The following is a 22,739-nucleotide window of genomic DNA, read 5'->3' as shown; positions in this document are numbered from 1 at the left end:
ATAATGTACAATATCTCATTCAGAATTTTATATTGATTACATGTTGAAATGGTAATGTTTTGGCTATATTGGTTTAAATAAAATATATTATTAACATGAATCCCACCTGTCATTTTTTTATGAAGCTATTAGAAAATTTAAAATCACACACAGGACAGTGCTATTCTGTGCTGTGGCCTAGTGAAAGAGGAACAGACCATAGAGAAAGATAAACATGGATTTAAAGCCTATCTCCTTCATTTACGAGCTCGGTGGATTTGGCAAGTTCCTTAAAATACCAACTTCTAAGGAAATTGTGAGGTTTGCATTAAATTAAAATAATACATGTATAATACTTGGCACCTGGTAAGTAACTATCTAATGCTTATTTCATAATCTTTCCCTAAGGACAAGGAAAGTAGCTCTCATACCACAGTGTCCAGTGTATATGAATACATTTGTGTTGAATGAAGTTCATGATGAAATTAGAAGTTATGAGAATAGTTTGCAAATTCATAATACTTTGTTATATGACCCCTAAGACCCAGCATTACAATGAATCCATAGATGAAGAAAGACAATTATTTCATAATTTTATTCATTCACTTTTTCTATGCTTTAATAAATCTTTTGCATAGGTAAATACATTTAGTTATAGCTGTAAGACAACATGGCAACAGACAAGAAATAGTCATTCTGAAGCTTTTCCAAATAACTATATTGAGGAAACTCTTGACTAAATGTTACCTTCAGAAATACCCAAACCCCTTCTACTCATACCTAAAACAATCTGTGTAACCTTCAACTTTCAATAAAATCATTTTATAGTATAGTTATCTTGGACATCTTATACTCTTTAAAGCATTTGCTTCAAAAACAGAAAATTCTCTAATTCTACAAATAAATAGCCAATGTTATTGCACCTGAGCTTAAGAATTTAAAATTGTTTCCATTAGTTCAATCATTAATTTCTAAAGTAAATCAATACAATCTGGGGGTGTAACTACTCTTTTCATAGAATGGTCTTGGTAATTAAAATATTTTAATATATGATGTAAAGATAATTTCTAATATTGGGCACATGGTTACAAAACTTTCTCCAAACTCAGAAGAAAGTAAGGCTGTTGTAACACAGTGAGCTCTCAGTTACCTAAGCTAATCAATGGGCCATTAAGGCAGGTGACTCAAGTAGGAACCTAGCTTGTCTGGGAACCATGGTCTTGCCCCTAACTCCTGAGATCCTTGTCTTAAGAGGCAGGACTCCTCAAGCAGCCCTTTCTCAAGAACCTTAACTACACACTCTCCTATCAGCCCTTCTCACTGCCCAGGCTATGCTGACATGAAGGTACCAACCTCTAGACAGGGGCCACAGTCCACAAAAAGCCCTGTGGCAACAGTATGGTACCTGAAGGATAGGACATTTGGTTAAGGGGAAATAAAGGCGCTTTTAGAAGGGATCTCTAAGGACCAAGGTGATGAGAGCTTTATTCCGAAAGATGTAACAATGACAAAAGAATATTAAAATCTAAGGCTGCACAAGGCATTGTAAACAGCAGTGATCTTTCTTAGAAATGTTAGCATTCAGTTGCACAAATATAATCTAGGATTAGAATAAAAGTACCTGAGAAGTTATCTTTCTCTAGGCACCAAAGTAATGTTGTTTCTATTTAGCAAAAGTTCGTCGATGCCTAAATTCATTTGTATCTTTATTTTAAAAAGTAGATTTTAACAAAATGGTCGACAAAATTATGGGTTTTAATGTGATAATATCAATTTATTACTAATTTTGTCTTCCCATTAGTTTCCTTTATAAAAATGATGAGTTTCTCAGTAGTGGGTACAATAGCTTTTAAATAGAACTTGGGCAGAATAACTAAAATAGAAACCATAAATAACCAGAAGGCAAATGAAGCAAAATTGTCTAGTGTTATGTTTATCCTAATTTGTATCAATATCCTTCCATAAATTTTTAGATTGTTAAAGTAAAATTATCTTAATCTAAGCATATTATGAACCATTATAAAAGATTCCAACCTTTAAAAATTATGAAAGATTTGAAGATCTCATTAATGGAGTTAGAAATGTTGGCTATTATCCTACTGGTCAACTTTGGTCTGTATATTCTGGGCTTTTTTGGGCCAAGAATAACAATCAGGTAGAATCTGGTCATAATTAGCACTGTACATCTGAGAGCGGACAAACGCTTCTTTGTTTTGTGGTTCAGGGTAAACCGTGGCCGTCTTTTCTCGGTATGCATCTTTGACAATCTAGATATAAAAAAAAAAAAGAATATTATTGTAATAAACAGAGGTGACAGTGAACTCATGTCAGAAGTTTTATTCATTTCAAAAAATTATAATTTACGTCTTGTTTATTTCCAGACAAAAAATAACTATTATAACAAAAGCACATAAAACCAATAAAGACATAAAATGAAAATGTAATTATAAACCATATAAAAAAAGAGAGAGGGGAAAGTGATACCAGCAATTAAGGAAAAGTGCAGCTAGTGGAGATTTATTCATGCATGATCACACCAGGATTTCTCAGAGGAGACAGCGTTGACATGACCTGACTGGTAATTAACTTCAACTAAGAATAGTCCCGCCAAGCTTGAACCTGGAATTTTCAAGAATCCCTATTCTGACCACAGCCTCCTACACAAATCTCTTCTTTTATCCCATGGTCTCTGGACCCTGCATCCCTAACCAGGTGGAGTAGGCAGGCAGGGCGGGTGCTCCTTGCCAGCGTCACAGAAGCCCTCCCCTCTACGTCTGTGCCACTGGCGCAGTTAGGGTCCCTTGTCTGGGGAGCCTTCAGCCGGGGACTTCTCCCTCCATGGCTGTCCGTCCCAGAACCATGCGTGAGTTTTCTGTGATGTCCTGCTTTTCCTAACCTGCACATTAAACTTTTGTCCTTAAACTTCCTCTCATAGTTCCCAAAAGGCAATTCCAAACCTTCCCTGTCTTCATCTTAAAGTCTCCATTTGATTCTCATTACTCTACTGAGAAAATTCCAGCTGCTCACAGAAAACAATCTTAATTTTCCTTCTCACCAACTCAAACTGTCTCCTCCAGATCCTCGTACATCCACTCTTCCCCTAGTTTCTTTGAAAAAAAATGGATTCTTCTTATCAAAGGCAAATCACTCCATATGTGCTATTTCTCTTTTATGCCAGTTCTATAAAACAATCACTGAGGAGCTATTTGTATGACTGACTTATTTGGGTAAATCTGATTTTGAAGAATATTAGAATGATTAAGTATCTCTTCTCAATGTAAAATTATGCATTTATGAACATTTATGGTTATAAATACTGTGCAAATACTGTATATTATGAAGAAATGTCGAAAAAGCAAGAAACAAAAGTATGTATACACTATAATTATAATATAATAATGTTAGAAAATAAAGCAGACAAAAAACTCAACACAAAAATAATAATAATAATGCTTATATTAGAAAAGTAGAATATGTTTTTTTCCTTTTGTCTCTTTTCCTAAGTGCCTTTAATGTAGTATTATTACTTTTTAAACAGCTTTATTGAGGTATAATTCACACAAAATTCAACGATTTTAAGTATACAATTACATTATTTTTGTAAATTTATTGAGTTGTATGACCATTACCACATTCAGTTTTAGAACATTTCCATCACCCCAAAAAGATCTATTGTGCCTGTTTGCACTGGCAATATTAACTTGGTAATAAAGCACACTGTTTCACTACTGAGAAAGATTATGTAGAAATTTATCTCCTCTTTCTGCTCCCAGGCATATTACAGTAATGATCTTTGAAATCTTTATTCTTACCGTGTCAATGCAAAACTCCCTGGAAGAGTGGCTTATATTTTATTGCTTTCCTAATTTTCCCTGACTTCTTAACCTCTTGTACCTCTTGAAAATGCTTTTGTAATCTGATAACTTTCTAAGTACCAAATAAAAGTCTTTATCTGTCTTACTCTCCAGGATTTGGTTTTGTTAATCACAACTCCCAGCCTGAAATTGTCTCTTCTCTAATCTCTGACATGCTGCTCACCTCTGAGTCTCTTCTTAAAATCCTGACCACTTCTCTTCATAACTGGCTTCTTTTTTCTTTCTCTACCAGACAGAACAATAAACTATATTCTATCCTCAGTTTTCTTTCCTTGCTATACCCGCTGTGTTGGCAACCCCAACCACTCCTAGATATTCGCCTGCTACCCCAGATCTGCAAATGACTCCCAGATCTTTATGCCCAGCCTCTCTTTAAGTTTCAGTCATTTCCATCTACTTCTCATATTTATACATTTGATGTGCCATTGATACCTCAAATTTTCAGTCTATTTACATCATTTTCCTCCCTGAAGTTGGTTCTTTGTTTTAATTTCCCAACTTCTATCTCTGTACTCAATATTCTTCCATTATTCTAGATGTAATATTTCAATCTTTCTACACTCCCTCTGATGTCTCCTGCTCTCTTACTTTTTCCTCTAAACATATGCTACCTCCTTTTCATTTAAATCTTCAGAATGAACTTAAAATGATATTATGCTGTTCAGTATATTAATAGCTCAAACTAGTTACAAGCTAGTAGATACATATCCGGAGAAAATATGAGCATGCTTTCATAAATAGATAACAAGATTATTAAGTTTTTGAAGGATTACTTGTTTTTTGAAGAATGTACATTCAATCAAATCATGAGATATGAATCTTAAATAATGTTGTTTAGGTAAACTTGCTAATAGCTTAAGCTAGTGGTTTTAACCAGGAGCAATGTGGCCCCAGGGAGACACTTGGCAAAGTCTGGGAACATTTTTGGTTGTCACAACTGCAAAGACGCCACTGACATCTAGTGGCAGAGGCCAGGAATGCTGCTAACTAAACATTGCACAATGCCCAGGACAGCCCTCAAGATAGTTACCTAGCCAAAATGCCCAATGTGCTGAGATAGAGGAACCCCAGTTTAAGAGATAACCACTTTTATGGGCTGAATTGTGTTACCCTCAAATTCATATGTTGAAACCTTAATTTCTAGTAGTACCTCGGAATGTGACTGTATATGGAGACAGGGCCTTTAAAAAGATAATTAAGTTAAATTGAGGCCATTAAGGTAGGCCCTAAGCTAATTTGACTGGTGTCCTTATGAGAAGGGGAAATGTGGACCACGCAAGGATGTGGACACACACAGAAAGACCACATGCAGACACAGCAAGAAGGCAGCCATCTGCCAGCCAGGGACAGAGGACTCAGGCCTCAGCAACCCCAACCTGCTGACATCTTGATCTTGGGCTTCTAGCCTCCAGAACTGTTAGAAAATAAATTTCTGTTGTTTAAGCCACCCAGTCTGTGGCTTTTAGTTATGCCAGCCCAAGCAAACTAATACAATTGTACTGCACAAAAGTTGATTTCTCTCTCAGTTTAGTTACAGAAAATTTCCCTGCCTTTAGGTTCTTCTTGACTAACTCCTCACAAGCCACCCAACAGCTTTTGAGTTCTTTGCTCTCATTGTGTTGCCTTCTGCCCAGTGGTGTCAATTATGATCTTAGTCATTTAAGATGCCATATATCACAGAGACACAGATAAGGAAGGTGGTTCAAGGTCTAAATGTCACTACCGTATCTACAATATTTTGGCAGGTATCACAGTACAATATGGAAAAGAATAGCCTGAAAAGGCAAAAACAGGAGAAATCTGGCTGAGGGGAAGCCCTAATGAATTATTTAAAAAGAATTATTGGGAAATGAATGATTCAGCCCAATTCTTCCATTCCTCTGTAAGGACCAAATGTAGCTCCTGAGCTCTATTGGGTCACTGTGCCTCATTTCCCTGACTTCTGACTTAGCAAGTTGATATACATATACAAATATACATGCCAGGAAGTAGATTTTAATATTTAAAAATGCATATTTAGCAAGAGAAGGAGGGAAAAATAATGAAGCTTTAATAAGAGTGGTTGTACCTTTTCTGCAATTTTCAGCGAAACATCTCTAATGGTATTCAAAGGAGGATAAAGCCGGCCTTCTTCCAAGTGTTTATCTGACACTTGATGAGCTATAACCTGAAAAAAAAAAAAGAAAGAAAGAAAAATGTTTATACTTCACACCATACAATGTGGTGCTTATTCCAGATAACTATGTGAATGGTCACATATAATGGTGATGTGTAGACACAAATCCCATTAATGTGATCATCCAATTTCATCTCCCTGTCTATCAAGGAAAAAACTGAGCCTAGAGAGACGTGGTGGTTGTTGGGATCATCACACAATGCGTGAAAAATGTGGGAAGAGAATCTAGGTGTCCTCTTAGTCCACTTCTTTTTCTACTGTACTGTGAAATGCTAGACACTTTCCAACTGATGCATTAGGGGAACAGGAGAAAAGAAAGTAATAAAGGAAGAGGAGGGTGACAGAAGTAATGGAAAAGGACCCTGGGAGCACAGAAGGGCAGTTATCCCAGGCTGACCACGCATTACCCCAGCTGGCCTGTGCAGGAGGCTGAGAAAGCCAATTCAGAGTCACATTATAAGTAGGATTTTAATTTTACACAGACCCTGGATTATCTGAATCACCTAACAAGTCTCAGCATCTGCTGTCACCAAACCATTCCCTAGTACTAAGTCAAATAGTGTTAAATTGTTTTTCAAACCCTGAGGCAGACAGCAACTCAGCAACCTTAAAGTTCCCTCCAGCTCTAAGACTCTGGTTACCTTTCCAGGTGGGGTGGATCTGAATCAGCTTAGAGCTGGGCCTTTGTTTAAGAGAAATGTGGATGTAGAGAGGGTGTGATTCCAACATTTTGAATAATCAAAACATTTATTTTTCAGTATCTCTTAATATTTTTCAGGTTTTTTAATCATGAAATGATTTCCAAGATATTGTGTTATTGCCATCACCAAAATAACGCTTGACTCTGAACAAGCATAACACTACAGAGAGGTTAAAATAGTGTTCCTGTACTTGAGAGATTTATAATTTAGTGAGATAACAGGGTACAGGAAGAAAAAGAGAACACTGAAAAAGAAGACAGTCTAGACTAAAGGTGAAATATGAGTATTAAGAAATACAAGAGGAAAAGCAGTTATGGAAGTCTTCAGAGTGTAGAGAGGTTTGAGTTTGGAATTAAAGGAAAATGAGGAGTTGGACAAACAGGAAAGTGGTGGGCATTCCAGACAGAAGACAAAGTCAGAGCAAATGCAGAAATGTCTGAGCTGGACTCAGCGAGCCGAAGTGTTCAGACCTGGGGTCGGGAGCAGAGGGTCTGGGTAGAGAAATAAGGATTGGAGTGTCATCAACACCAGAGAAGGAGTTTGGGTTAAATGCCATGGGTGACTGAGGATTTCTGAACAAGGAGATTAAGGCAGAGGAAGAGTAGGGGGAGAGAGAAGGAGGCAAAATTATTAGTGTAACTGTTGTTTGATTATTACCTTACATATTGTATAAAATATGACATATAATTGCAGAGTATTGATCACAATTTGACAACAAACTCATCATATAACTCATCAATTTCTTGCCTTTGTAACAGGATGTTGAATAAAACTTTCCCTTTGCCCAGAATTGGTGACCAGAGCCCCAAAGAAACTTTAGGACAAAGAAACATTACATGTTCCACATTATCAGGAAGCCACCAAACAAGTAGGGTTTCCCATCTCTCTTAGAGCCTAAGAGATGTTGGAATCACCCTGCCACCCCCACAATCACAGCCACCCCTTCCCAGAAGGCTGAGATGGGGAGAGAGAGGGAAAGTAGCTAGAGACATAACTTGGCCTAGTGGGTAATACAGTGGCTTTTTCTTCCCCTCTTCTTGTTGCATGTCACCCCTTCTTGAAGCTTAAGGTGTCTTTAAGAGGGAGAGATTGGCATTCTGTTGTTTATATACATATGTAATGTACTTATTACAGATATGCATACTTAAATAGAGGAGAAGAGAATGCAAAAGGGAGATTCAGACAGAAGGAATGGTTATGAGCAGTCTGCATTCCCATTAGTGGATCTGGTATGGACACATGAGTTTCCAAGGTCAAGAGGCCACTGCAGAGCAGGCCCCTGCAGCCCAGGACACGTGAAGAAGGATAAGGAGGCAAAGCTAAAGCCAGACCTCCCACATCAGGGTCCTCTGAACTCTCACTTATGTGTCTCATAAGAAAGGCAGATTTGGATCCTGCCATAGAGGCTTGATGACCTAAAATAGTGGAGAGTTAATAAAAGGGATATTTGCCCTTTTCCATACCCTTCCTATCTCCAACACATTTGAAGAAGTAGGCCTCAATGGGGCAGGAAGCTTTTCAGAGTCTCACCACACACTTTTCCCCAAATTCTTCAAAATACTAGTGTCAGAAGAGTAAAAGAGAAGATGGGTCTCCCCTACCTGCTACTGCAAGCCTCTCACACTGCAGGACATGCTATTTGAATGAGATATAAAATTTTAAATCAAGCAGATGTTTAATTATTGTTCATTGACATAACCCTAGCACTCAGAATAATGCCTAGCATATTAGGAGATACTTAACACTTGTTAAAAGAAGGAGTTGAACTGAGAGTTATGGGATTTTACTGAAATGCCATTAAGAGAAAGAAAGGGGAAATCTGATGAAGAATTATTTAAAACAATGATTGGAGCAAAAATAAAACCATTTTATGTTCATTCTCCATTGAATTGAGACTACTTTTTAAAAAATCTTGTTACTTATTCTTCCGCAAAAGATTTGTGGCAGGTTTAAATCAGTTGGAATTTCTTAGATGTTAAAGCAAAATCTTTTATGGGTATCTGGTATTGTTATTTAATTGGACAGAGAAAAAATGAGTAGCACAATATTGAAAAATGTAGCAGCATGCTGGTTGAAGGCTCAGGCTCTGGTATGAGCTGGACCTGTGTTTGAATCCTATCTGTTACTATCTGTTTGAATTTGGGCACATTAATTAACTTTTATAAGCCTTAGTCTTCCCATATAAGTAATGTAGAACTAATAATAATTCCTAATTCATAGGACTAAAATAAATAAATGCCAGCAAAGAATTTACCACAGTGTTTCTGTCAAATAAATGTTTGATGAATCTTAGCTATTTCATTAAAAAAACAAATAGGCAGCCAGCATAGCAAAGCAGAGGCAAAATAGCTTTTGGGGTGAGATCTACTTCTACAATGTATTAGTTTATTAGCTATTTGATTTGGAGGCAAGTTCTATAACCAATCAATTTCAAATTTTTTCAACTTTTTCTCCACTGGCACATAGTATTCAATATCATTGTTTCTTCTCTAGAATTCTACACAAATGTCATTTTTTTTTGTTTATTTAAACATAATTTTTTTAGAGATAGGGTCTTGCTCTGCCATCCAGACTGGAGTGCAGTGGTGCGATCATAGCTTCCTGTAGCCTCCAACTCCTGGGCTCAAGTGATCCTCCCTCCTCAGTCTCCCAAGTAGCTGAGAATAGAGGTGCACAGTACCACACCCAGTTAATTTTTTTTATTTTTTGTAGAGACAGGGTTCTTGCTATGTTGCCCTCAACTCCTCAAACTGCTGGGATCCAGTGATCCTTCCATCTCGACCTCCCAAAGTGCTAGGATTACAGGCATGAGCCACCACTCCAGGCCACAAATATCATTTTAAAAAGACTGGGGACAGTCAGAAGATGGCTGAGTAAAGAAGAATCATTCTGAATCCTTGCTCTCCACGTGTGCCTGTCACACAAAAAGGGAGCCAAGAAATTGTGGAGCAGAGTCAAGCAGCAAACAGGTGGCCATGGGGAGCCCCACTAACATACAAGGAATTGATTCTGGGGGTGGAAAAGGAAAGAGTATACAATAGTCCTAGTCTCACTCTCGTCTACTGAATCACATTCAAAAACTATCTGCTGCCTTTGACATGCTTTGGGTGTCTCTAATGACATTGTGGCTGATTTTAAATAATCTCCCTCCCTTTCATTCTGACAATGTTATGGCAGCTAGATATTCAGTTATCCAGTGACTTAAGTGAATCAAAGCTTCCTCCGGATGCTGTTGTCCAAGGTGATTATCTCAAGTGTCCTCTGGGCAGATAGCAGAAAGTGGTGGAGCAGGATAGATCAGAGGACACCAGCAGGTGATTCAAGAGGAGTGGGGTGAGGACAGGCGGCTAGAGTTTGTCTCTCAGGTGTGAATAGGGTGTGAGCAGTCTGCTGTCAGGCTGCACCACAGACCACGTGGGGCCAGGAAGGCTGACCCAGGAAGCGTTATGCGCTCTCATCAGAGGTCCAGAAGACTGTCCATAGTGCCAGGAAAGTCAAAGATCTCTCCCTGATATAAAACCATCCAGAAGTATTCTTTGGGATTGGTGCTAAATCCAGATTTCTAGTTCCATAAGAGATCTAACCAGTACTTTTGACAATAATCCTAATGGTTAAATTTGGGGTTGCTGGACAAAAAAATTCACCTAGTTCTCCAACATGTTCCTTTTGTTAACTATAAAATATTATCTAAACAAGAAGGACCTTCTTTGTTGGGCCCTCTGGCAATGAATATGTGTGGTGTTATAGTTATTCTTCTTGCAAAGATGTACGACTAGTTCTATTTAATTCAACTCCACATGTATTTACTAATGTGCTTAGCACGGTGCTAGGTACTACTGGAGTTCTGAAAGAAGTATATGGAAGACTCTCTATCTTTAAAGAAGATTATACACAATTTAATTACAGAAGAAACACTTAATCTTTTAAAATATAAAGCTTTCAAGAGCAAAATACAACTAGAAATAAAACTAAATGTCCAGGTCTTTAATAAAGACAGCATGACTAAGGAGAAAGATCAAGATGAGCTAGCCAGACTTGTCACAAAGAGCCAAGGATGAAGTGGGACTTCAGCAGTACGGGACGGGACTGAAGGACAGGCTTACGTAGGTGGAGAACAATTCTCTGGGCTTTCCAGGCAGGATAAGAGATAAAGTAGTTATACAAGGGCACATATGAAACACACATATACAGTGTGTTTGAAGGCTGTGGAATGAGGGAGAATGAAAAGAATGTCAGGCTTCTAAGTTGTGGTGCCTGTTTCGAAAGGGGTGGTCACTAACAGAAATGTGAATGTGCAGAGTGAGAAAAGATGATTAAGTATGCTTTTAAGCATGTTGTGTTTAAAGACGCAGCAGGGCATTTCTGAGGAATTGTCCAGCAGGTAACTGGAGATTTAGTAAAAGATGAGAATAGAGATACACAGGTTTGGCCACTATTAGAATGAAGATAGTAGAAACAAACGAATGGACGAGATCTTTGAAAGCATAAGAAAAAGAGAAGAAAAAAGGCAGGGGGAGAAATTAATGTTGGAATAAAAGCTCTTAGTTCAAAGGGAGATGAAAAGGGCACAAAGAAAACAATAAATGGGACATAACTGAGATGGTATAAAAACAGGAATGTTGTGTTGAAGCCTAAGAGAAAAACAGTAGAAAGGCAAAAATATGTAGCAAGAGAGATCACTAGTTATGATAAGAATAACACTGCTGACACGACCACATTTCATTTTTTTCTCCAGAATTTTTTGCTAGTGATTATTACTTTTCTTGCATAGTAAATGGAAAATATTTTAATGAAATTTGTCACTAGAGGGTGCTAGAGTTACTTAGAAAAAGAAAAAACCCACTAGCTACTGTGAGTATATATATGTTCTGATATGCCTATTCTGAAAAACGTTTTCCTTAATGCAAAAACAACTTTAAAATGCTCTCTTAGTAATCAGACACCCACTTACATTTCACAACATTTTTTGAGTTAAAGAAAACCTGAGATGTCAGTTATCATGTTGTTAACACAGTGAAAAGGACAGAAGCAGAATACTGTAGCTTCTGGGCATCTGTTCTCACAGAATGAGGACAGGCGCCAACCCCTGGGATTATGCTCCTTTAGACCACATCAATAATATAAAAATCTTTGTTTATGCTCTTAAGATTCTTCCTCATAATGATAAAAATAGCATGTTTGCAGAATAAAAATATTTGAATATTAGTCAAGTTCTATTTGGTTCAGTTCAGCTGTAATGTTGTACATGGTTTAATTTTAAGAGAAGAAATTCATGCAAATTTTTCATTCACACATTGCATCTTGTTCAAATCTGAAAACATGAGATAAACCAGATGGACACTGTGATTATCAAAAGCTCATGATTTTACAAACAGATGCCCAATCACCGTGTCATCCTGCTGAGGCTAGGGAAGAGGGGAAGGAGAACTGATAGGAACGTGAAGCTCATAGTATCTTCTTGTGCCACGAGTAATAAAGTCCTTTGTCTCTGACCTAAGAGTTTCATGTTTTCTGCCAATATCTATGAAATTGTGGCTAACTTGTTAGCTTGAAAGTAGGGTAAGAAGTAACATTCTTGGTGGGTGGTGGGTGGGTGGGAGGTGGGGTGGGGATGGGTAAACTCACAACTAATGGGCGCAGAGCACACTGTGAGGGATGGGCACGCTTGTAGCTCTGGTTTGGGCAAGGCAATGGCATTACATGTAACCAAAATGTTTGTACCCCTATGATATTCTGGAATTTAAAAAATAATAAAATAAAATAAATAAATTGGGGGGGGGAAATTAAGTAGGGTAAAATCTCAGATCTTTCACAGTTCATGACAGTATGAGATTCCCTAGTGGGCCTACTCTGTGCTGTTCTGAAAATCTTTCCTGAAGACACAGACCAGAGCCCACTTCTCCTGTCCTTTTAAGGATTTTATAAACACCCTTAATTCCCTATTTTAATTTCTGCTTTAATACTAGAGTGATTTCTGCTTTCTATACTGAATGTTGAATGATAAATACTTCTACTCTACCATATCAAACTTTACTTTTCAACCCTCAAAATGCCATTATTTAGGAAGGTTCTAAATGAGAAAATATTCACCACTTAATCATCACTTGGAAACAATATTTTTAATTATCTCATTGCTATAACACTTGATCCAAAGTATAAAGATAAAAAGGGTCCCTTTTAAGAAATCAAAACACAGAACCTTTTACTAATGACTCAATATAAATGTTCTGCCCACACCTTCTTCTCCACTGGGAAAGATATTCTCTTCTTCAAACTTCACTTTGTCTAGACAGTGAGCTGAGATGCTAGATAAATAAAACATTAGACAACATAGGCTGAGCACACTTGGTATTTTATAGCCTTGGCAAACTCAGAGGATTTTACAATACCTCAGCAGTGGTGAGAAAAATCTCATCTGTGATGTGCCTCAGTCCACAGGCCACGACACCAAGAGCAACTCCAGGGAACACGTAGGAATTATTGCCTTGGCCAGGATATAGGGTCCGTCCATCTGGAAGAGTGACTGGATCAAAAGGACTGCCACTGGCAAATATTCCACATCCCTACAACACAGACACATACAACTAATTTTAAAAAGAAGCAAACTATTTTAAAACAAATATATCATAACAGAACTACCCCATAGGCTAAACAGTGAATACTTAGAAGCCTAACTTTTTATTAACTTCCTAGTAAGTCTAGGCAAACTTCTGTGACGCTGGGCAATAAGTGCTGGAATGGGTGCTTATTACTGTTCTTCATCTTACTCTTTTACTCCCAGGAGAAGTGTACAAAGTACAGCACACCCTAAGACCGTCACTCTATGCTCTGCATTGGTCCAACCCACAGGCTCATCAACCATTTCTAAGTAGGCTTCCAATTATAGACTTCTGAAGATAAAAACGACAAGTTAATATTAAAGCATTGGAAATAATGACACTTTAGGTCAGGGTTTAGGGATCAAAACATTTGTAATACAAAGTAAAAAAACTAGAACAAATTTTTTTTTTTTTTTTTTTTTTTTTTTTGAGACAGTGTCTCACTTTGCCCAGGCTAGAATGAGTGCCGTGGCATCAGCCTAGCTCACAGCAACCTCAAACTCCTGGGTTCAAGTGATCCTACTGCCTCAGCCTCCCGAGTAGCTGGGACTACAGGCATGCGCCACCATGCCCGGCTAGTTTTTTCTATATATATATTAGTTGGCCAATTAATTTCTTTCTATTTATAGTAGAGACGGGGTCTCGCTCTTGCTCAGGCTGGTTTCGAACTCCTGACCTTGAGCAATCCGCCCGCCTCGGCCTCCCAGAGTGCTAGGATTACAGGCGTGAGCCACCGCGCCCGGCCTAGAACAAATTTTATATATAGAAATGTTGTAAAGAATTATATAGAAAAATCACATATGAAACTCATTAGCACAAGTGGAATTAGCAAATAGGAGGAAGATTAAGCTACCAATATTGTCTTCACTTTTCCTGTTACTAATATTTTGTCATAATTGTTTTGAGAAATCTCATGTATCAATATCACATGCTTCAAGAAGGCATTAACTCAGGGCCCTTTGGGTGCTACATTCCACACTGCTAATCAAAAGTAGAGCATTTTTCTGATCTGTGAGGGTGAGAGTGGAGATACAGTTGAGAGTATTCAGGCTCCCAGGTAGAAGTAGGAAACACTCAACAAATAAAGCATCATAATTCAAGAAATCTATTTGAAAAGTCTAAAACATCAAATCCCCAGAGCATAGTTTAAATGATGACAGAATGGGTTGTAACTTTTATACCTCCTATCTCATTACCTCATATTTCATACTGCAGTCTAGATCATGATATTCATAATATTAACTTAATAATATTCATTTTTAACAAATGTCATTAATACACCTTTTGGTTCTTTTGAAAGTTGTATAACATAAAATTCAACCTTCAGGATATAAAAAGATGAAAATAGATGAGAGAAAGCAAATTCTCATATAGGTGTTTATAAGACACCTGTTTTACACAGAATTAGGTTTTGTTTCCAGACAAGTCTGACACCATAAGCTCTGTTCAACAGATAAAACATTTCATTACAAACAATTTTCTAATGTAACTAAATTATTATTTCATATATAGGTTTTTGAAAATTATTTTTGAGAAAGAAGCCTGCAACATTATATATCTCGCCCCCTTCCTATATTTCTATCATTACCATATTTTAAGGAGGAATGGCATTAAATAAATGATAGTACTATAGCTAACTAAACATTCTCATATACATGAATTGTTAACATGGAGAAGGAAATCTTCCCATTTGTAGATTGTATTTTCAAGGTTTAATAATCTTTCTGTACATTGTAGTTTAGCCTTTTTAAACTATCTTTCACCTATGCATGCAGCGGCAGCAATTCACATCTAGCAACAGGTAGACCTTTCCTTGTGCTGTAAGCATTTGGCTAAACCAGTGTTTAAATTTTCATCTTCAAAATGACTTTCAATATTTTATGTATAACAACAAAGGACATTAGGCAAGATCATAAGAAAAAGTTGAGGCCATTTATATCAGACACATGCAAATTCTGAAACAACTTCATAAGTTTGGCTAATTCTTTTTATGTTTGCTGCAGATGAGTCTTTAAACTCTTAAGGCTTATTGAGATATACTAAGACAAAATAATTAAACAGTTGTTTATTATGTGCCTACTATGTGTAAGGTATCATGTCAAATTTTTGCTCAAAGGGCTTTTTGTTTTCCCTTTAAGGATTCAAGGACTACTGAATAATGTGAGGCACATCCCTCAATCTAGAGATGAGATAAAAATTCAAAATATTAGTGAGGATATTGAAGGCATCCCCAAATAAGAGAGAGAAACAATGGAGTGGCTCCCAGCCAAAAAAGCATTCATTCTAATAATGAGCATTAAGGATATACTACTATTAAGTAGAGCCATCAAGTTTAAATTGTGGAGAGTGATATAACTTTGTATAGGGTTTACCTTCCCTAGTTCATTTTGGATTTATTTTGAAAATAAAAGCTTTAGATAGACGTGACTCAACCTCTATTTTGTTGTAATGATATTTCCAAGTCTTTGCAAGGAAAATAACGCTCTTGCTAACATATCAGTCAAATATATATTAGTACATGAATAGTATAAAATAAATCATGGTTTTTAAAACAGTAAGTATTGAAGCACTGAGGACTCCTATCCCAACTTGGCTGGATGTCAAGATAGCTGCCCAAATGCTCCACCCATGGCATCAAAATCCAAACCCAGGATTTAGCAAAGCAAAAATAAGGCTGTGGTTTTATACTGTATGCTTCACTGTTTGGGAATAGCTTGTTAAAAGCCATTTCAATAAGCATCTAGAACCAAGCTTTTTCCTTTCTATTTAACTTTTATGTTCAAATCTTAGATACTTTCAAATCACCTAAGGAAAATGATCACTAAAATATTACAAAGTTTATTTTATTTCATTGAAGAAGAAGATTTATACAACAATCTAAAAAAGGAAATAGTTCTTGTCTCTCTGACTTGTACACTTTTCTTACAGTCTTGGTGGTATAATTTTTAAGGTTAAGTGATAAGAAACTTAGAAATCCTAGGCTTCCCTATAATAAATCAAAATTTGATTATTAAAACATTAGTTATGCTTTTGCTTTACCTTAGTTATTTTATAGCACTGCTCTGCAGAACATTCTGCTTTGCTAGTTGGATTACTCAAAGCAAAAATAATAGGCCGTTTGTTGAGGGCAGCCATATCTTTGAGGATTTGTTCTGAGAATGCACCACCAATAGCAGCAACACCTAATGAAGAAATGAGAAACTGGTGATTAGGGTGTACCATTGGTTAATTCATCTAAGAAGCATATCCTCCAAAATTATGACATATGTCAGATAATTTTCTAATAGAACCTCAAAAATACTGTATAGAATATTTGTAATTAAAATATAGTGACAAATAGAAATAAGTTTGTTAATGCCAATAATTTTTAGGGTTACAAATCTATAAGCATCTGTAAAAAAAATTTAAAGATAACATCTGATTCATAATACTGAGAGTTAGTAGCCAAGCACTTGGAATTCTGGTTATAGGCGTTTGTAACAGGCAATTAAAATGTGTCCTATATATATATATATATACTCTTTCTATAAGCAATTCTATTAGTATATTTCAGTTTGTTAGGCTATAAAGCAATTATATAATTATGAATTTTTTCTTTTTCTTTGGTTTTTTTTTTTAAGAGAGAAAGGGTCTTGCTTTGTCATCCAGGGTGGAGTGTAGTGGCACAATTATACCTCACTGCAGCCTCAAACTTCTGGGCTCAAGCAATCTTCCTGCTTCAGCCCCTGAGTAGCTGGGAATACAGGGGTAGGCTACCATGCGTAGGTCATTATTTTTAACTTTTTTTAGAGATGGGGTCTTGCTATCTTGCCCAGGCTGGTCTCAAACTCCTGGTCTCAAGTGATCCTCATGCCTCAGCCTCCCAAAATGCTGGGATTACAGGCATGTGCCACCATACCCACCAAACCCATTGGTTTTAAAAACCAGTGCTAACACTTAAAACAATCATCTGATTCAATTGCAAAATTGAAGTATCACTCATTGCAAGAATTTTAACAGAAGAATAAAGCAATTGGCATAAAGGAAATGAAAAATGGCAAGATTAATGATAGGACATACTTTGTAAAAATGATACTAAAAGTTTAGTAAAGTCTCTAACATGGAGTTAGTAGTTACTTTCATTATGGTTATCATCATTATGATCAATATTGTCATTTGTTTCACAAGAGCTTCCAGGAATGGAGTATGATACATAGTAAAGACAGACATTATATATGCACAGAGTAAAGGATAGTTTCATAAATTCCTTTGAGTTTTCTTTTAAACTGCTTTAAATTTGACCATATTACATACCCTATGTGCACATGCAATGTGTAAGTACTGTGATGGTGTGTTATAAGGAATATAAAGGTATGTGAGATGTGATCCCTGTCTTCTAGGAGGGTCTAAGCTAGTTCAGTGTTTCTCACCTTAACACCACTGACATTCTGTGCTGGATTCCTTGTTGCAGGAGCTGTCCTGTGCATTATAGGATATTTAGCAGCATCCCTGGCCTCTACCTGCTAGATGTCAATAGTCTCTCTATCCTCCCCAACCTTTCCCTCTCAGTGAAGACAACTAAAAATGTCTCCAGTCATTTCCATATGTTCCCTGGGGAGCAAATCTCTCCCATTTGAGAACCACTGTCTATCTGGGGTAACCAAGCCTGGAAAAGTGCTGAATATGCCAGGTATTAGCTGGCTGACAGAGTTAGCAGAGGGGGCCAGGCACTCGAGCTTGGATCAGTAAGAGAAAGAAGTCAGGACTGAACTTACAAATCTAGGTCTCTAAAGGGTATTATTGCTTGAGTGAAGGTGTAGTTTTATTTGTGAATTCTAAGGGTTAGAGTTTCAAAAAAGGTAAATTATGCCTCAAAAGTTAGTAGTAAGAAAACCAATCAGGTCAAAAAGGGGGTAGGGAAACAGGGGAGGGAGGAGAAAAAGTTTACCTATGAGGGCAGTTGGTTTTATTTCTTGAACAATGGCTTCTAGGTTCTTCATTTCTTCATGTTTATGAGCAAATATCTCTTTCTCTTGTGTTAGGGAAGCACGTCCCTAAGTAAAGCAAATAAGGAGAAATGAAAAATCTGCCAAATGTGTATGGATCAAAGAAGTTTCATACATGTATATATTTAATATATATAACCAGTATTTATGCTTAATATTTTTATGTACTATGTGTTATAGCTATTCTTAAAATCTCTTTTCCAATTGCCAGAGTATTATTTTATTCATTCTTTCAACAAATATTTATGTGTCAGACAAATTTTCTAGGCAATAGAGATATAACAGTAAGTAAAACAAAGTCTTTCCTTCATTTAATTAATTAATTAATACTAAAAAAATCCTAATTCTACAGACATTTGTGAGAAACCAGCATTAACAAATGGTAATGCAAAATATCACTGAAATACCAATATTGTTTGCTACAAATTATTTGTGTTCTACAGCAGTGTTTCAGAATCTAGAGTTGGCTTCAACTGCACCACTGCTAATTTTTGTGCCACTGAGTAAGCCATAATTATATCATTGTTTGTTAGATTTTACGAGTAAGTATTAGCTTTGTATGTTTTGGTTTTTGTTTTATATGTTTTTAATGTTTTGGTTATGAAAGTGTCATATGTTATCTAGTGAACATTTAATTATAATATTCTAGCTATAAATTTTTAAGATTTGACTATATAATAAATTACCGACTAACTTTATATGATACTTTATGACTTTCACATATTTCATTTGATCACCTCAACAATTTTGAGAAGCAGCACAAGTATCAGTAGAGCCATTTATGAGCCATATGAGGAAACTGAGGTTCAGCAATATTAAGCACTTGCTCAAGGCAAGGGATTGTACTGCCACTCAGTCTTTCCAATACAGCACAGAACTACTGGAGAAAAAGCTTTACAGATAGTATGTCAAATTGTTTGCAAATTGTTAATCCTGAAGATGGTATAATATTTTTTTTTGCTTCAAAAGGTTATAATTTTCTGTTTTTTTAAAGCAATACACTGAATTATAGAAAATTATATGTGAAACATATGAACCTTTTTGTGCTTATCTATAAATAAGGATAACAGAATTTTCTACCTCATCAGGTTGTTCGTGCGTTAAATGAAATGTAATACATGTAAAGCACTTAGGACTGGTTTATTAACAAGAGTTCAATGCTAGTTGTTGTTGTAATTAAAATTATTGTGAAGAAAGAGAAAAAAGTCATAATCCCAGCACTTATAACTTTGGTATGTTTTCTTCTAGTCTGCTGTAAAATGCTATTTTTGTACCACTGTTTTCCATTATGAGCAATGACATTAGATTGAATGTCTTTCTAAAAAGAGAATTCACCATTAGTCATTTTTGAGTTGTAAAAAGTTATCATCTTACCCTTTCTCCCTGTCTATAAAAATATATTACATCTGAGATACTGTGAAAAGAATCTTATTTAATTCGCGCAAAATCAAAATTGAAGTTTACTATTTCATATGACTTCAACAGAGAACACTAGTCACCAGTTGAATATCTTACTCCATATTCTTGTTCACCATGCTTATTTTAAAAAATTAGTCAAAAGAATCATATAATTTAGTTTCTTTCATGAAGAAGCATCAAATTGTTCAATAAATCTTATCTGTTGTCATTTGCCTCCTTAGAATTAGAACAGTTGATGTAAACCTAGATTGTGTAAGTAAACAGTGAATATTCTCAAACACTTCTTTTTTGTGTTTATTAGACAAGATTTTTAAAAATTTCCCTTTAATAATATAACTAAAAGTGTATGACAATACTGAAATCTTTACAATTCTCACAAGATGTGTAGTGGGAGAGAGGGTGGCTCCTACCTGATGCTCTCATCCTCACCTCTCTTAGCTTCACCACTGGGAAATTTATCCCATTTACATATCTCATCAGAGATTTAGCACCATCCCAGCATGTAAAAAGTGGCTAAGCCTGATGACAATTTTATTAGTTACAAATAAGAAAACAGGTATTTGAAGTGTCAAAGAATTCTCCTCAAATATTTCGATAGTCATCAGACTTTGATTTAGAGGAAGTGGTAGATTGAATTGGCCCCAATTCTTTATCATTCCTTCCCTGTCAAAGTTCTTTGCCATGTAAATTTGCAGTTTTTTCCACAAAAGGCAGAGTATACTTTCCTCTTCCTTGTCTTTGGACTTGAACATGTGTGTTGCTTTGTTCAACAAAATGTGGGCTGAAATGAGAGTGTGCCAGTTCCAAGCTAGGCCTTAAGAGAAACTGGTGTTTTTGCCTGCCCTCTTATGCCTTTGCTGCTTATTTTAGAAGTGTATGACCTGGCTGGCCAGCTGGTCCAAGGAAGATGAGAGCCTTGTGAAGCAGATGTGGACCTAACCTGCAGCTGAAAGCCACCCAGCCAATATCATCAGAGTTGTTCCATCTGATCCAAAGATGAGTGGGAAATAAATAATTTATGTCACTGAAATTTAATGGTTGTTGGTAACATAGCTGACTGATATAAGAGTGATTTCAATTTTGATTACATATTCTACCTCTTTTTCTTTCTTTTATTTTACCCAATGTTTTTCCCATCTGTTGCTTTGGGAGCAAGAGGTTCCTTTTCCCTGAAATGATTTAATGAAAAGAATGCTTTTGTAATCTATATGCCACCCCAATGCCCTTATTACTGCTTTCATTACTTGGCAAGAATAATTTTGCATTATTAGAAAAAAACCCCAGCAATTCTGGTCATGGATAGGAATAAGAATTTGGAAACATTTAACAGTTATAGTGTTTTAACTATCTAAACCATTTCCAAACTATTTCTGGAAGTAGTACAAGCTCAAGTTCATGACTATTTTGATTCTTACACAGTGAGACTTCCAGGAGAGGTACAAAATAAGGTGCCTTGGGGAGGCATATTTCCTGGGAATAATAACTTTCAGCTTCTAGCATTCTAAACAAAATATGATACAGTTTTGGATTGTTCCTCTTTCCCAGAAATGCACATATGTAATTGCAGACATAAAGGCAAGAAACTAGACTAATATCTAGGCAAATACCACAGAACTCCAAATTGCTTCTAGTGTGACTTTCCTGTTCTTGAGCTAACAGGCTAAACTATATTCCCCACATCTCTCTTGCAACTAACTAGAGTCTCTGTATTAAGCATATCATTCACAAAGTTGATGCACCTTCACAGCACACTAGAGGAGAAATGGGCATCATGAAGTGGAGGCCATGTGGTTCTTCTGAAAGCTTGCAGTGGTGATACTTTGGTTTTTCTCAGGTAGATATGGCTGTCTCTAATGTCTAGTACACCACCAACAGGTGGGTGCTAAGTAATGGTGGTGGCAGCTACTATAACTGACAGCTTTCTTGTTTGTGGCTGAAACATTGATTCTTGAGTCAGCAGCAACAGCAGAGGCAAGAGGTCCCTTGCTAATGAGGATCTATATTGCAAGAACTGCTCCTGAAAGCTCAGCATGAAGCCTACTTCAAAAGTTTAGAGATTTTTCTTTTTGAGATGTTTTTACAGATAAAAGAATTTGTCTAATGTATGCTAGTTTCTCTAACAAAGAAAAAAGATCTCAGGATAATTATTCACCTATTCTAGATATAGTCATCTCAATGAAATATTATGAAACATTATGTAATAACCTTGAGAGTTGCTGAGAAAATGCATATCTATAGAGAAGACTAAATGGATTGCAGGCTTTGTCTATCAGTCTTTTTGGCTTTCCACCTGACAAAATGTAAATATTTTATAAATACAATTCACTAAATTATATTAATATGTCACATTACTTTTATTGAAACACTTTTTCATGCTGTAGCAGAGAATTCTAATTGCCCATCAATATCCATTCTCTGTTTTTTAACTACTTATTTATTTTCATTCTCTCCTTTCTAGTAATACTATTTCCCAGTTTTGGCTGGCCCCATGGCTACCCAGGTGGAGACTGCATTTCTTAGCCTCCTTGCAGCTTGGAGTAGCATGCGACTGCCTTCTGGCCAAAGAGATAGAATGGAAGTGATATGTTGTGTCCCTAAAAAGGAATGAGGCACACTATCCAAGTCCTCGCCACCCCTCAGCTGGCTGGAAGATGGTAATAACTGAAAAGCTTCTCTGTACCCAGAGACAGATGGGGGAAGCACATCCTAAGGCCCTGGTATATCCACCTGTACTATTAGGTAACAAAGAAACACATTTTATCTTGTTTAACTTACCATATCTTTGGGTTGGTCTCCTTGTATAACAGTTTAACCTAAAATCCAATCCCTTCATTTTAGATATTGGAAAATAGCATAGATAGACTTAGGAAAAGACTTTACCTTAGCAAGCCCTTATGCTCCAGGAAACCAGTGATCAAACTATTAAGACTAAGAAAGTATCTACACAATTTTTAAAGGTTTGCAGTAATGTAAATTCTAACATCTTTCTATATTTAATCATTCTT

The 22,739-nt window shown here is 36.4% G+C and overlaps 1 protein-coding gene across 2 annotated transcripts in view; it reads right to left on the bottom strand.

Moving 5' to 3' along the window:
- Positions 1–555: 555 nt before the first annotated feature.
- ME1 (malic enzyme 1) overlaps positions 556–22,739 on the bottom strand; it is a 151,501-nt gene continuing 129,317 nt past the window's right edge. For both annotated transcript variants that reach the window (XM_012769154.3, XM_076003151.1), the window contains exons 10-14: positions 18,258–18,363; positions 16,370–16,512; positions 13,121–13,294; positions 5,923–6,021; positions 556–2,246 (exon numbers count right to left, since the gene is read on the bottom strand). In XM_012769154.3, the coding sequence (XP_012624608.1) occupies positions 2,076–2,246; positions 5,923–6,021; positions 13,121–13,294; positions 16,370–16,512; positions 18,258–18,363 (693 nt within the window). In that variant the 3' untranslated portion in view covers positions 556–2,075. The remainder of the gene's footprint in view (positions 2,247–5,922; positions 6,022–13,120; positions 13,295–16,369; positions 16,513–18,257; positions 18,364–22,739) is intronic.

Source organism: Microcebus murinus, chromosome 5 (assembly GCF_040939455.1).
Source record: "Microcebus murinus isolate Inina chromosome 5, M.murinus_Inina_mat1.0, whole genome shotgun sequence".
Classification (NCBI taxonomy): Eukaryota; Metazoa; Chordata; class Mammalia; order Primates; family Cheirogaleidae; genus Microcebus; species Microcebus murinus.
Note: the sequence above shows the minus strand (reverse complement) of the source record. Positions and strands in the feature narration are given on the sequence as shown.